Below are 14,740 nucleotides of genomic sequence, written 5' to 3' on the forward strand. Positions count from 1 at the left end.
AAGCTGAAGAAATAAAATCGATCGATAATGGCTAGAAAGATGCCGAAACCCGATCCGGAGAGGAGATCTTGCGCTAACATGTAAGTTGGGGGTACTGTAGGGTTACTGTAGGTAACGGGGTACAGTAGTAATTGGTGAAAGGTTCGGAAATAGTGATGTTTTGAAGTGTTTTACTGTTATGCGGGTACTGTAAGATTGTGGTAGAAAATGAATATTGTAGGTTCTGGTTTAAAGCAGATTACTTTAAAAGAGTACTGTAAGATTACTGTAGCATGGTAGAGAATGCTGACGAAAAGCGTACAGAAAAAGATACAGTACCACTTCCTAAATTTATAAAACAGGAGGTTTTCACTCTGATTGCAGCTGAGCATACTGTACGGTTACTATAGCTAAGAGGAACTGTAGTGTTTAACCTTAATCTGGATAGCTTGGAGGTACTGTATGCATTTCAAGATTACTGTAGTCTAGTACTCGCATCATTAAATTTATATTTCTTCCTAATCTTAAAAGTGTTTTTTGAACACATTCAAACAGTTTTATAGTCAGAATTTATCATCCTCTACTGTGTTTCCCATTACTGCCCCCACCTTCCCAAAACTTTTCCAAAATATCTGAAGCAGAAACTATATTTTTTCTAGGCGTGAACGTCAACGAGTCTCCAAATTGAATGGAATGTTCGAGGTGCTCATTGGACGTCTTCCACCATCTCTGTTCAAGAATAAGCTTTCTCGTGCTCAGGTTCTCAGGTATGTAAAGAAATATAGGTGTACTGGTTGGATTTGGATGAAACAATAAAAATGTTGCTTTTCTGTTTCAGTTTTACTGTATGAAATTGTTTTAGCAGTTTTCAAATTGCTATTTCACGCCGTTTTGAATATTATATTAATTTAGTATTAATCATAAACAATTCGCAATAAAAACGCTCAAAAGAACAACTCTCAAATACACTTCCTTTTTTCGAAAAATTTGGAATTAACATTGTTTATCTGTTTCAAAAACTCTCTTAGTTTTTTATTAAACATTTAATTTCATTATGGTTAATTCAGTATATTCAATCTTACAAGATTTTTAGCTGCTCAGTAGTTTCAGCCACTAAAAGGTCGGCTCTGTTCGATAATAGCGGGACAATGGCGAACAAGCGGGACAATTCCCGAACAAGCGGGACAATTCCCGAACAAGCGGGACAATCCCCGAACAAGCGGGACAATCCACGAATGAACGGGACAATCCCCGAATGAATGGGACAATCACCCAACTGATACACTCATCACATTTTTTAATACTTGTGCCTATTTCTTTTTCTGTTTTTTGTTATCGAAAAAAGTTATTACAGTCATTTATTTATTGAATTGTTTGAGTAATAATGCAAAAATAACAAAAGGCTGCGAATTTAAGCAGCAGAAGTTCTTCCACGTGCCGCTCCTGTTGCCGATCCTTGGTTTCTTCCACGTGCTCCTCTTGTTCCACGGGTTTGTACTGTCCTTGGTCGTCCTCTGACGTCGTTTCTTCTTCCAGTGTGCAAAACTGAGACCGGAACGTCGGTTGAATCACTGTCCGAAGAATGGTCCGTTCGAAACAGAATTCGTCACAATTGGAACACGTGGGAAGTAATTCTGCTCAATTCCCGATAGTGGAGCACGGTCACAACTTTGCCTACAGTACACTGAAGGAGAAGAAATGACTGAGGATGAAGAGTACACTGAAGGAGAAGAAATGACTGTGGACGAGGATTACACTGAAGAAGAATAAACCATTAATGATAATTCAATAAATAAATGACTGTAATAACTTCTTTCGATAACAAAAAACAGAAAAAGAAATAGGCACAAGTATTAAAAAATGTGATGAGTGTATCAGTTGGGTGATTGTCCCATTCATTCGGGGATTGTCCCGCTTGTTCGGGGATTGTCCCGCTTGTTCGGGGATTGTCCCGCTTGTTCGGGGATTGTCCCGCTTGTTCGGGGATTGTCCCGCTTGTTCGCCATTGTCCCGCTATTATCGAACAGAGCCAAAAGTTCCATGAGAAATAGATAAAAGTTTGTTAAGCACGTGGTTTCTTGTATAACTTTTTTGAAACAATCACTGTTTCAAAGATTAAAAAAATCAAAACCAATACCTATAAAATTGATCAGGCGTTTGTTATCATTTGACTCATTTTTTAGAAACAGTTTCTGAACATCGGATTTCATCGAAAAGTACTAATAAATGATACAAAATTAAACGTGTAATTTATGTTTTTGAAACAGTAATAACTTTTTCAAAATGTTCTGATACTTTCGGTACAGTTTTTATTAAATCAAACTTGTTTTAGCCGGTACCTCCCACATCTATCCAAATTTTTTACTTACAATTAATTTCACGCTCGTTGAAGAATTAATTTTTCAAACCTCCACGAATTTACACGGCTTTTTGGAAACAGTAAAACATTTTCATTGTTTTATTAAAATTCTAAAAATTTTAAAATTTATTGTTCACCTAAAATAAGAAATGTTTACAATTTGAATCTGAAACTAATTATTTCATCTAACCTATGGAAATCGGAAGTACCAGATATTTCAGAACCTTTTTTTAGAAGCTGTTTCAGAACAAAGATTCAATGAGATAGTAAATGCTTCAAAAAACATTAATTTATATTGAAACAGTAAAAACTTTTTCAAAATGCTCTGATACTTTGAGCATACGATTTTATATATTTTTGCTGAATCAAACCCTCACTCAAAATCTATCCAAATTTTTAGTTACAATTAATTAAACGCCCGTTTTTGAAGAAGAACAATTAATTTTTCGAGCCTCCTCGCGTTTTCACGAGTTTTTGGAAACAGTAAAAAATTGAAAGCTGTGGTAAATGTTTTTAAACAGTTTCAACATTTTTAAAAAATTGTTCGACTTTTTTCACGGTGGTGAGCTGATTAATGGTGAATTTTACTTTTATCTTTGAAACACTAATAATTGTTTTCTCTCCCAAAAAACCCGTCGACTCACAGTTGGTTGGAAGAAAGAGATTGAATGAGAGCAGATGTTTTCAGTCAATGAATTCTCGAAGTACTTCTCCATCACACTTCCGACGAGGTTCGATGTCATGTAGGTCTCCAATTGATTCATAGTCGAACACTTCTCGGATTGAATCTCTTGGTAGGAGAAGGCGCGGAGGGCATCGACTGAAATGAAACATGTTTAGTTGGATTAATCGAAAAATTATAGTTGCAAATACGTTTTCTGTAATTAAAACTCAGTGAAATAGTACATTTAATCGAACGTATCTGCAGGAATCTTATCAAAATTTGATTCCTTAGTGAAACAGTAAAGTTTTCAAAAATAGTTTTACTGTACTAAACGTTTTTCATTTATTTCTGGAAAAACGTACATTCGTTTCTGAAAACGGATTGAAGTGTGAAAATTCTTTATTTAATTTCCAATCAGGCATAGAATCTTCAAAACTAGTCGGAACTCTTTTCAACAACATTTGACTTTTTTGTGAAACTATTTTTTTGTCAAACTTTTTATTGTTTCGCAGGTACACGTGGCTGAAAATTGCTGCTAACATGGTATATCAGTCTTACTTGTATTTTTCAAAATTTCAGTTTCAGAATTTGAATAACTCGTTGCAGTTCTTTGAAACATATTGCATGAAGCTTAAAATTCTCTCGAAACGGTAAATTCAAAAAAATATTTGAATGTTGGAATAACACGGAAAGATTTGTGAAGTTCAAAAATATTGTTGAAGAAGTTGAAAATGCCAGAGACATACAATTTTTTTCTTGATTTGCACGATACGATACTTGATAACGAATGAATAAATAGAACTATTCTAACAAGTCATTGTTTTAATATTAAATTTTGATGGAACAGTATTTATTGATTCGTTTAGTGAAAAATCTAGACGTTAGTTGAAGTTATCAGACAAAACCTATATCATTGAAAAATCACGTAATTATAGTGTTGATTGCACTGTGAATTTTATGGACAAAAAGCTTGAAACTGCTTAGCGACTAGATTATGATTATTTTTATTAAAGTTTTCTGTTTCAAAAAGTTGATTTATTTTTTTCATATTGCATAGAGCATTATTTAGTGTTCAATTGTTATGAACTGCAAATGGAATCTGTTTATGAACTGCAGATGGAATCTACAAGTAAGTGAGAACAATCGGTATTAATTTTTAAAAGTTTGCTCAAAATTTTAAAATTCTCTGACATCCCCAGTCTGTGCTTTTTAATAAATTATAAACAGTTATTAGTTCAAATCCTACTGAAATCTAATACGAACCTACGTGGATATATTATCGGAATAAAAAAGTTCCGACATTTTTCACCGACGCTGTAGCTTTTGCTGAAAATCAAGCTATTTGGGTATCGGATCAGAAAAGAAACTGAGAAAACAAATCAGAGTAAAACTAATCAAAACATTTTGAAACAGTAAGAAATTGTATTTCAAAAATTAGATCTAAAAAGCAGATTTTGAAAACAAATTAATGAATTTTCAAAGATTCTTTTTCAAATTATATTGCGCGTTTTACATAGTAAAAATTTTAAAATCCTCTGTTTCAAAACATTTGTTTGATCTCACGAAATCTTTTGAAAGCAATTGATTCCAATCACACGTTGCTCATTAAAAAAAGCGTTCTATTGGTTTATTGTTTCAATTCCTCCTCATTCATTTCTCACTTTGTTTCCAATCATATCCTCTAGCATCGAGTCGACAACAAATTTACACTCGAAACACGACATCGCGAGAATCTGCAAAAGTTCATATTTACCGACTCTTCTTCGAGAAGCCACGACATGTGTTTAGCAGGTGTCCCCTTGTCTTTCCTTTTACCCAAAAAAGAGAGGAAAGGGGATATCTATTTGAGACATCTGCACTCATTTCATTACTCGCTTTTTGGCTCTTCTTTATAAAGCTGAAGAAATAAAATCGATCGATAATGGCTAGAAAGATGCCGAAACCCGATCCGGAGAGGAGATCTCGCGCCAATATGTAAGTGAAGCGTACTGTAGGATTACTGTAGTGAAGGGGGAACTGTAGTAGTTGGTAAACGGTTAGGAAATAGTGATGTTTTGAAGTTTGTTAGACGAATACTGTAAGATTATGGTAGAAAAGGAGTACTGTAGGTTCGGAAAAAGTATTGAGTAGAATTACAGTAACTAGAGTAGCACTATAAAAAACTGGTAGCTTACAGTAACAGCAGATTACTCTAATCAAGTACTGTAGGATTAGGTTGTCGAAAAGCGTAGAGAAACATTTGCAGTACCTCTTCTTAAAATTATGAAACAGTAGCTGAGAGATACTGTAGCTCTGAAAATGAATGTGGATAGCTTGGGAGTACGGTAAGCATTTCAAAGTTACTGTAGTCTCGGATTTCACTAGCAGTTATCACGGCATTACTTTTATGTTTTTTTCCTAATCCTAAAAAATTTTTTGAAACAGCAAGATTTCATTTCCACTCTACATTTCGATTACTGCCCAGTAACTAAATATTTTTAGGCGTGAACGTCAACGAGTCTCCGAAATGAATGGAATGTTCGAGGTGCTCATCAGACTTCTCCCACCATCTCTGTTCCAGAATAAGCTTTCGCGTTCTCAGGTATGTCAATAAATATAGTTATACTAGTTGGAGGAAATGGGGTCTTGATGAAACAGTGATTTTTCACAATATTTATTTTCTGTTTCACTGAAACATAAGTGAAAGATGACAGATGGTGACTGAAGTGCCTCCTTTTGCAATACTCTAACTATAAATTACTGATAACTAGTTTAGATTAATTATCCATGTAATTTTCTAATTTTCAAATTACTGTTTCACGTTGTTAAAAAATTAAAAATATTAAATCTCATCTTAATTCATTGTGTTTTTAGTATACTTCGCAATACCAACTTTCATATACACTACCTTGTTTCGAAAAAGTTTGAATCTGTAACATTTTATCCGTTCAAAAAACTCACATAGTTTTTTTAAAATTAAAATTTTATTTCTTTACACTCAATTTATTTCTTTACACTCAAAAAAGGTTTTTAGCTGCTTATTAGGTTCAGCCACTGAAAGTTTCGTAAGGAAAAGAAGAAAGATTGTTAAGCACTTGGTTACTTGTATAACTTTTCAAAAGCAATCTCTGTTTCAGAAGTTTATGAAATCAAAACCAATATCTATTAAAATTGATACTCGCACGTTAGATTTTGTAAGACTAATCTAGCATAAGTACAGAAATCAGTGTTGCGGAAGAGTTTGGACTAGTATCTTTCAAAAATATGGTCTTTATTGAAAATCATTTGAAACAGCAAAATATGTCTCCTGTTTCCCCAAAATTACATAGATTCGTTCGAATTCGCGTTTTTTTATAATGCACTCTGAATTGTCTACGCCTGTCCATACTAACTACTGAAAGAAAAAACCTCACGATGAACCAGTTCAGAATTATTTCAAACCAAGAAAATATACCGTCATAAAAAATTCTAATAATCCGGTCCATACTCGGAGAAAATCGGTTCAGAGGGGACTGAGCTAGGAGACTTACACACAAAACAATGTTTGGGTTTTATTTTTAAAAAGGATAGCTCGTGAAACTACATTATTCCAAAAAATAAAGGGTTACTGTTTCACTGAAACCAGATGTGCATGTTAAAGTTTTTGTTGTCAATGAGAATATTTTCATGGCATATAAAAGTGTATGCATACATGTCCTTTTTCACGAACGGCGAAAAATTCATTTTTTATACATTCTTTCTCCCCCATTTTACTTTCTACCCCTTGTTTGACAGTTTTTTCTACATAAGCACGTTGAAAAGCGAAAAACTGAAAAATAGCTGTTAGACCAACGCAAAACTGAGATTTGTAAAAATAGTTTCTCATGAATGAGGAAAAATGTATTAAAATACTCTTTTACATGTCATAAATAACCCCATAATGATCCTATAAAACATCAAAACAATCTGCTATATTTCAGAGAAGCGGCTTTCTATACTCTCACCAAACATCTCCAATCCTCTCTGGAAAACAACGGCCTCGTGAAGTTCCCTCACATCTTCCGTGAAGACAGAAAACAGAGTAACGATGGACATCGTCGTCCTCTGAAACTGAAGGAAGGCGTTGGTGTGACTGCATTCATCTCTCGTTACGACCTCCCATCCGATCCAGTTCCAGTCTACAAACCAACTCCAGTCCTACCACAATCTAATGTCTATTTCGCTTATTTTTGAGAGAGTTGAGTGAATAAAAAGTGAATGTTAATTGAAGATCTAGATGAGGAACGGGAAGATTCTAAATTGAAGATCTCATACTACTAATCTAACATCGGTGAATTACTTGTCAACGAAAGTGTTACACCTGTGTTACAAATAAATTTAATACGAAACAGTTAAAGAATTTTAATGAATGCAATATTGTACATCTCAAAATATGTTTCTTTCTTTTCAGAGCACTTGAATTTGGCAAGTTGCTATTTTACAGTAATTCACTGTTTCACAAGCTTTTCAAAATTTGTAAAACTAAACACGTTAATGATCGTATACAGTGCCAAAATCTATATTCAAAAGAAACTGTCTTATTTTGTGAAAACGAGTTACTGTTTCACTGTTCAGAACTAGTGAAAAATGAAGTTTAATAGCTATCACTTCAATAGTTTTTCTATTCGAATCTTTTAAAATGTTCTAATCAGAACAGATTTTGATTTGGAAACTATGACAATCTCTTATGTTTTAAGGAAAATGGAAACAGTTATCACTAATAAATTTTCTTTTAAAAAAGTTTCTGTTTCAACAGTTACAGTTTTTAGAAATTTGAAGAAATCAGTTGTTCATTTCTCTTATTTCGTTTTTTAAAAATTGTATCTTTGGAGCGCGTTTTCCAACTAACCTTTCCCTTGTTATTCTTCATCGTCACCGAAAACAAAAACATAAAATTTTATCGATTTCGAAATTCACAAAGATTTATGATGATAGGAATAAATCAATACAAATTCAAGCTATATAAAGCGTCCCTTTAATACAGTTGAACCTAGTTGGTTTATGTTTTTCGAGTATCTACTTAAAACTGACTCCACTAAAAGATGGAGGTCTATTCATTTCAAATTGAGTTGCTTTTTTTTCATTATATTTTTGATATCACTCTCCCACAAAAAAGTAATCTCCACTGTAACTTTGGTTGTCTGTTATCTGCAATATTCGAAATTCCATAAAATCAGAAATATAATGATGTTCTTTATTCTTTAAGATATCAAAAGGCGGCAATCCATTCGAGTTTAGCAGTTGAGCTGAAAATATAGAACAATAAAGATATTTTTTGAAGCAGAAAAAGAAACTTACAGCCCGGCTGAACTTGTTCTCCTTAGCCAATACGGCGGTCAAACTGACGAGTCTTGGAGCAACAGAGGACATGAGTTGTTGACACTGAAATTAGAGGGATGCTTAGAAAACTGGAAATTTTAAAGCTGTTTTGATAATTTTCAGAATGACGATGTTATTGGAATGAAATATTGGGATGATCGATGATTTTGTGGTCTTGGAAGACATATAAATTTTGTTTGAAACACAATTACTAGTTGAAATTTAATCTATTTGAAACTGAAATAATGCAAGTCATTTTTATAAAGAATGTACTGTTTCAGTGAAAACATAAACCATAAGATTCTTACAGAGTGATAATAATAAAAAATTACGACCAAAACCGAAGAAAAAGTTTGTGGGAAATGGAGAGACAGTTTTAAGGAAGTTTCTTTGGAGTTGTGAGAACTGTGTTGAACCAATGTCTGGACATCAAAAACACTACAACTTTTTTTGAAAGATATTTGTTACCTTTTCCGTAAGTAATTAAAATACACAATTAGTAAAAACTGAATTCAAGGAACCAATCAAGTTGACCATGATAATTATCCGGTTTACAATTTTAGTGATTACAAAAACTAGGATCTATTATCTTAATAGATCACGATTCAAAATTTTAGAACTTTATCAGAATATTCTGAATCTGGGATAATTTTTTCTGCATACTCGAATTTTCCACGTTTCAAAAACAGAAAATTTTCATCAAAACTTTAAATTTTTACTGTTTCTCTAGAACAAGAAGTGTTTACAATTTGAAACTTAAACTGATAACATGATCTAGTTTTTGCAATCGGAAGTACTAAATCCAGATATTCCAAAAACATACTTTTTGGTATCATACGACTTGAATTTTTTTTCTTAAAAAATTTCAGAACGTCCGGTTTCATCTAACAACACAATAAATGTCATAATAAATGCTCCAAAAACCCAAACATTAATTTATATCTTTGAAACAGTAAAAACTGTTTCAAAATGTTCTGATATTTTTTAGCATACGATTATATGCATTATTCATTGAATCAAACTTGTTCTAGTCGGTACTCCCCGAATCAACATCTATCCAAATTTATTAATTACAATCAATTAATTTTTCGAGCCTCCACGGCTTTTTAGAAACAGTAAAAAAATTTCGTAGAGTCGATCATTTTAAATTAGATTTCTTTAGATTGCAGAATAGTTGTTATATCAGATTTTGGAAAAAAGTGATTGTACATTTTTTACTGTTTCAACAGCTTCTTTAAAATTGTTTGACTTTTTATTGCGATGATTACTCAAATGGTGCTGTTTTGCGTTCAAAATTAAATAAGTATTTTTGAAACAAAACAATTGTATTCTCCCCGCGAGAACCCCTTGACTTACAGTTGGTTGGAAGAAAGAGATTGAATGAGAGCAGATATTTTCAGTCAATGAATTCTCGAAGTACTTCTCCATCACACTTCCGACGAGGTTCGATGTCATGTAGGACTCCAATTGATTCATAGTCGAACACTTCTCGGATTGAATCTCTTGGTAGGAGAAGGCGCGGAGGGCGTCGACTGAAATGAAACATGTTTACTTGAATTAATGGAAAAATTATAGTTGAAAATACGTTTTCTGTAATTAAAACGCAGTGAAATAGTAAACTTTATCGAACGTAGAATTATCTGCAGGAATCTTATCAAAATTTGATTCCTTAGTGAAACAGTACAGTTTTCAAAAATAGTTTTACTATACTAAACGTTTTTCATTTATTTCGGGAAATACGTACATTCGTTTCTGAAAACGGATTGAAGTGTGAAAATTTTTTATTTAATTTCCAATAATGCATAGAATCTTCAAAACTAGTCGGAACTCTTTTCAACAACATTTGACTTTTTTGTGAAACTGTTTTTTTTTGTCAAACTTTTTATTGTTTCGCAGGTACACGTGGCTGAAAATTGCTGCTAACATGGTATATCAGTCTTACTTGTATTTTTCAAAATTTCAGTTTCAGAATTTGAATAACTCGTTGCAGTTCTTTGAAACATATTGTATGAGGCTTAAAATTCTCTTGAAACGGTAAATTCAAAAAAGTATTTGAATGTTGGAATAAGACGGACAGATTTGTGAAGTTCAAAAATATTGTTGAAGAAGTTGAAAATGCCAGAGACATACAATTTTTTCTTGTCTTGCACGATACAATACTTGATAACGAATGAATAAATAGAATTATTCTAACAAGTCATTGTTTCAATAATAAATTTTGATGGAACAGTATTTATTGATTCGTTTAGTGAAATATCTAGACGTTAGTTGAAGTTATCAGACAAAACCTATTGAATAATCAGGTAATTATAGTGTTGATTGCACTGTAAATTTTATGGACAAAAAGCTTGAAACTGCTTAGCGACTAGATTATGATTATTTTTATTAAAGTTTTCTGTTTCAAAAAGTTGATTTATTTTTTTCATATTGCATAGAGCATTATTTAGTGTTCAATTGTTATGAACTGCAAATGGAATCTGTTTATGAACTGCAGATGGAATCTACAAGTAAGTGAGAACAATCGGTATTAATTTTTAAAAGTTTGCTCAAAATTTTAAAATTCTCTGACATCCCCAGTCTGTGCTTTTTAATAAATTATAAACAGTTATTAGTTCAAATCCTACTGAAATCTAATACGAACCTACGTGGATATATTATCGGAATAAAAAAGTTCCGACATTTTTTACCGACGCTGTAGCTTTTGCTGAAAATCAAGCTATTTGGGTATCGGATCAGAAAAGAAACTGAGAAAACAAATCAGAGTAAAACTAATCAAAACATTTTGAAACAGTAAGAAATTGTATTTCAAAAATTAGATCTAAAAAGCAGATTTTGAAAACAAATTAATGAATTTTCAAAGATTCTTTTTCAAATTATATTGCGCGTTTTACATAGTAAAAATTTTAAAATCCTCTGTTTCAAAACATTTGTTTGATCTCACGAAATCTTTTGAAAGCAATTGATTCCAATCACACGTTGCTCATTAAAAAAAGCGTTCTATTGGTTTATTGTTTCAATTCCTCCTCATTCATTTCTCACTTTGTTTCCAATCATATCCTCTAGCATCGAGTCGACAACAAATTTACACTCGAAACACGACATCGCGAGAATCTGCAAAAGTTCATATTTACCGACTCTTCTTCGAGAAGCCACGACATGTGTTTAGCAGGTGTCCCCTTGTCTTTCCTTTTACCCAAAAAAGAGAGGAAAGGGGATATCTATTTGAGACATCTGCACTCATTTCATTACTCGCTTTTTGGCTCTTCTTTATAAAGCTGAAGAAATAAAATCGATCGATAATGGCTAGAAAGATGCCGAAACCCGATCCGGAGAGGAGATCTCGCGCCAATATGTAAGTGAAGCGTACTGTAGGATTACTGTAGTGAAGGGGGAACTGTAGTAGTTGGTAAACGGTTAGGAAATAGTGATGTTTTGAAGTTTGTTAGACGAATACTGTAAGATTATGGTAGAAAAGGAGTACTGTAGGTTCGGAAAAAGTATTGAGTAGAATTACAGTAACTAGAGTAGCACTATAAAAAACTGGTAGCTTACAGTAACAGCAGATTACTCTAATCAAGTACTGTAGGATTAGGTTGTCGAAAAGCGTAGAGAAACATTTGCAGTACCTCTTCTTAAAATTATGAAACAGTAGCTGAGAGATACTGTAGCTCTGAAAATGAATGTGGATAGCTTGGGAGTACGGTAAGCATTTCAAAGTTACTGTAGTCTCGGATTTCACTAGCAGTTATCACGGCATTACTTTTATGTTTTTTTCCTAATCCTAAAAAATTTTTTGAAACAGCAAGATTTCATTTCCACTCTACATTTCGATTACTGCCCAGTAACTAAATATTTTTAGGCGTGAACGTCAACGAGTCTCCGAAATGAATGGAATGTTCGAGGTGCTCATCAGACTTCTCCCACCATCTCTGTTCCAGAATAAGCTTTCGCGTTCTCAGGTATGTCAATAAATATAGTTATACTAGTTGGAGGAAATGGGGTCTTGATGAAACAGTGATTTTTCACAATATTTATTTTCTGTTTCACTGAAACATAAGTGAAAGATGACAGATGGTGACTGAAGTGCCTCCTTTTGCAATACTCTAACTATAAATTACTGATAACTAGTTTAGATTAATTATCCATGTAATTTTCTAATTTTCAAATTACTGTTTCACGTTGTTAAAAAATTAAAAATATTAAATCTCATCTTAATTCATTGTGTTTTTAGTATACTTCGCAATACCAACTTTCATATACACTACCTTGTTTCGAAAAAGTTTGAATCTGTAACATTTTATCCGTTCAAAAAACTCACATAGTTTTTTTAAAATTAAAATTTTATTTCTTTACACTCAATTTATTTCTTTACACTCAAAAAAGGTTTTTAGCTGCTTATTAGGTTCAGCCACTGAAAGTTTCGTAAGGAAAAGAAGAAAGATTGTTAAGCACTTGGTTACTTGTATAACTTTTCAAAAGCAATCTCTGTTTCAGAAGTTTATGAAATCAAAACCAATATCTATTAAAATTGATACTCGCACGTTAGATTTTGTAAGACTAATCTAGCATAAGTACAGAAATCAGTGTTGCGGAAGAGTTTGGACTAGTATCTTTCAAAAATATGGTCTTTATTGAAAATCATTTGAAACAGCAAAATATGTCTCCTGTTTCCCCAAAATTACATAGATTCGTTCGAATTCGCGTTTTTTTATAATGCACTCTGAATTGTCTACGCCTGTCCATACTAACTACTGAAAGAAAAAACCTCACGATGAACCAGTTCAGAATTTTTTCAAACCAAGAAAATATACCGTCATAAAAAATTCTAATAATCCGGTCCATACTCGGAGAAAATCGGTTCAGAGGGGACTGAGCTAGGAGACTTACACACAAAACAATGTTTGGGTTTTATTTTTAAAAAGGATAGCTCGTGAAACTACATTATTCCAAAAAATAAAGGGTTACTGTTTCACTGAAACCAGATGTGCATGTTAAAGTTTTTGTTGTCAATGAGAATATTTTCATGGCATATAAAAGTGTATGCATACATGTCCTTTTTCACGAACGGCGAAAAATTCATTTTTTATACATTCTTTCTCCCCCATTTTACTTTCTACCCCTTGTTTGACAGTTTTTTCTACATAAGCACGTTGAAAAGCGAAAAACTGAAAAATAGCTGTTAGACCAACGCAAAACTGAGATTTGTAAAAATAGTTTCTCATGAATGAGGAAAAATGTATTAAAATACTCTTTTACATGTCATAAATAACCCCATAATGATCCTATAAAACATCAAAACAATCTGCTATATTTCAGAGAAGCGGCTTTCTATACTCTCACCAAACATCTCCAATCCTCTCTGGAAAACAACGGCCTCGTGAAGTTCCCTCACATCTTCCGTGAAGACAGAAAACAGAGTAACGATGGACATCGTCGTCCTCTGAAACTGAAGGAAGGCGTTGGTGTGACTGCATTCATCTCTCGTTACGACCTCCCATCCGATCCAGTTCCAGTCTACAAACCAACTCCAGTCCTACCACAATCTAATGTCTATTTCGCTTATTTTTGAGAGAGTTGAGTGAATAAAAAGTGAATGTTAATTGAAGATCTAGATGAGGAACGGGAAGATTCTAAATTGAAGATCTCATACTACTAATCTAACATCGGTGAATTACTTGTCAACGAAAGTGTTACACCTGTGTTACAAATAAATTTAATACGAAACAGTTAAAGAATTTTAATGAATGCAATATTGTACATCTCAAAATATGTTTCTTTCTTTTCAGAGCACTTGAATTTGGCAAGTTGCTGTTTTACAGTAATTCACTGTTTCACAAGCTTTTCAAAATTTGTAAAACTAAACACATTGATGATCTTGTGCCAAAAAGTGCCAAAATCTATATTCAAAAGAAACTGTCTCATATTGTGAAAACAAGTTACTGTTTCAGCTGATACTGTTCAGAACGTGAAAAATGAAGTTTAATAGCTATCACTTCAATAGTTTTGCGGTTTTCTATTCGAATCTTATAAAATTTTCTAATCAGAACAGATTTTGATTTGAAAACTATGACAATCTCTTATGTTTTAAAGAAAATGGAAACAGTTATCACTAATAAATTTTCTTTAAAAAAAGTTTATGTTTCAACAGTTACAGTTTTTAGAAATTTGAAGACGTAATCAGTTGTTTACGAATAACCTCTCCTCTCTTATTTCGGTTTTTTATATTTTATCTTTGGAGCGCGTTTTCCAACTAACCTGTCCCTTGTTATTCTTCATCGTCAACGAAAACAAAAACATAAAATTTTATCGATTTCAAAATTCACAAAGATTTATGATGATAGGATCAAATCAGTACAACTTCAAGCTATATAAAGTGTCTCTTCAATACAGTTGCACCTAGCTGGCTTATGTTTTTCGAGTAT

At 32.8% G+C, this 14,740-nt stretch overlaps 5 protein-coding genes across 5 annotated transcripts; 3 read left to right on the plus strand and 2 right to left on the minus strand.

The window, feature by feature from the left end:
- Nucleotides 1–27: 27 nt before the first annotated feature.
- GCK72_015326 (uncharacterized protein) lies at nucleotides 28–1,749 on the plus strand (the record flags this gene model as incomplete). Its single annotated transcript, XM_053730782.1, has 4 exons — nucleotides 28–80; nucleotides 639–772; nucleotides 1,396–1,607; nucleotides 1,660–1,749. 4 exons carry the CDS (start codon nucleotides 28–30, stop codon nucleotides 1,747–1,749), a joined length of 489 nt encoding a protein of 162 aa, XP_053585554.1.
- Nucleotides 1,342–7,055, minus strand: GCK72_015327 (uncharacterized protein; the record flags this gene model as incomplete). The annotated part of the gene is made up of 3 exons (XM_053730783.1): nucleotides 1,342–1,524; nucleotides 2,983–3,158; nucleotides 6,965–7,055. 3 exons carry the CDS (start codon nucleotides 7,053–7,055, stop codon nucleotides 1,342–1,344), a joined length of 450 nt encoding a protein of 149 aa, XP_053585555.1.
- GCK72_015328 (uncharacterized protein) lies at nucleotides 4,924–7,193 on the plus strand (the record flags this gene model as incomplete). The annotated part of the gene is made up of 4 exons (XM_053730784.1): nucleotides 4,924–4,976; nucleotides 5,484–5,583; nucleotides 6,119–6,165; nucleotides 6,941–7,193. 4 exons carry the CDS (start codon nucleotides 4,924–4,926, stop codon nucleotides 7,191–7,193), a joined length of 453 nt encoding a protein of 150 aa, XP_053585556.1.
- Nucleotides 7,194–8,233: 1,040 nt separating this feature from the next.
- Nucleotides 8,234–10,321, minus strand: GCK72_015329 (uncharacterized protein; the record flags this gene model as incomplete). The annotated part of the gene is made up of 4 exons (XM_053730785.1): nucleotides 8,234–8,245; nucleotides 8,298–8,381; nucleotides 9,675–9,850; nucleotides 10,261–10,321. 4 exons carry the CDS (start codon nucleotides 10,319–10,321, stop codon nucleotides 8,234–8,236), a joined length of 333 nt encoding a protein of 110 aa, XP_053585557.1.
- A 1,296-nt stretch (nucleotides 10,322–11,617) lies between these two features.
- GCK72_015330 (uncharacterized protein) lies at nucleotides 11,618–13,887 on the plus strand (the record flags this gene model as incomplete). Its single annotated transcript, XM_053730786.1, has 4 exons — nucleotides 11,618–11,670; nucleotides 12,178–12,277; nucleotides 12,813–12,859; nucleotides 13,635–13,887. 4 exons carry the CDS (start codon nucleotides 11,618–11,620, stop codon nucleotides 13,885–13,887), a joined length of 453 nt encoding a protein of 150 aa, XP_053585558.1.
- Nucleotides 13,888–14,740: the final 853 nt, after the last annotated feature.

Source organism: Caenorhabditis remanei, chromosome IV, assembly GCF_010183535.1.
Source record: "Caenorhabditis remanei strain PX506 chromosome IV, whole genome shotgun sequence".
NCBI classification, from domain to species: Eukaryota; Metazoa; Nematoda; class Chromadorea; order Rhabditida; family Rhabditidae; genus Caenorhabditis; species Caenorhabditis remanei.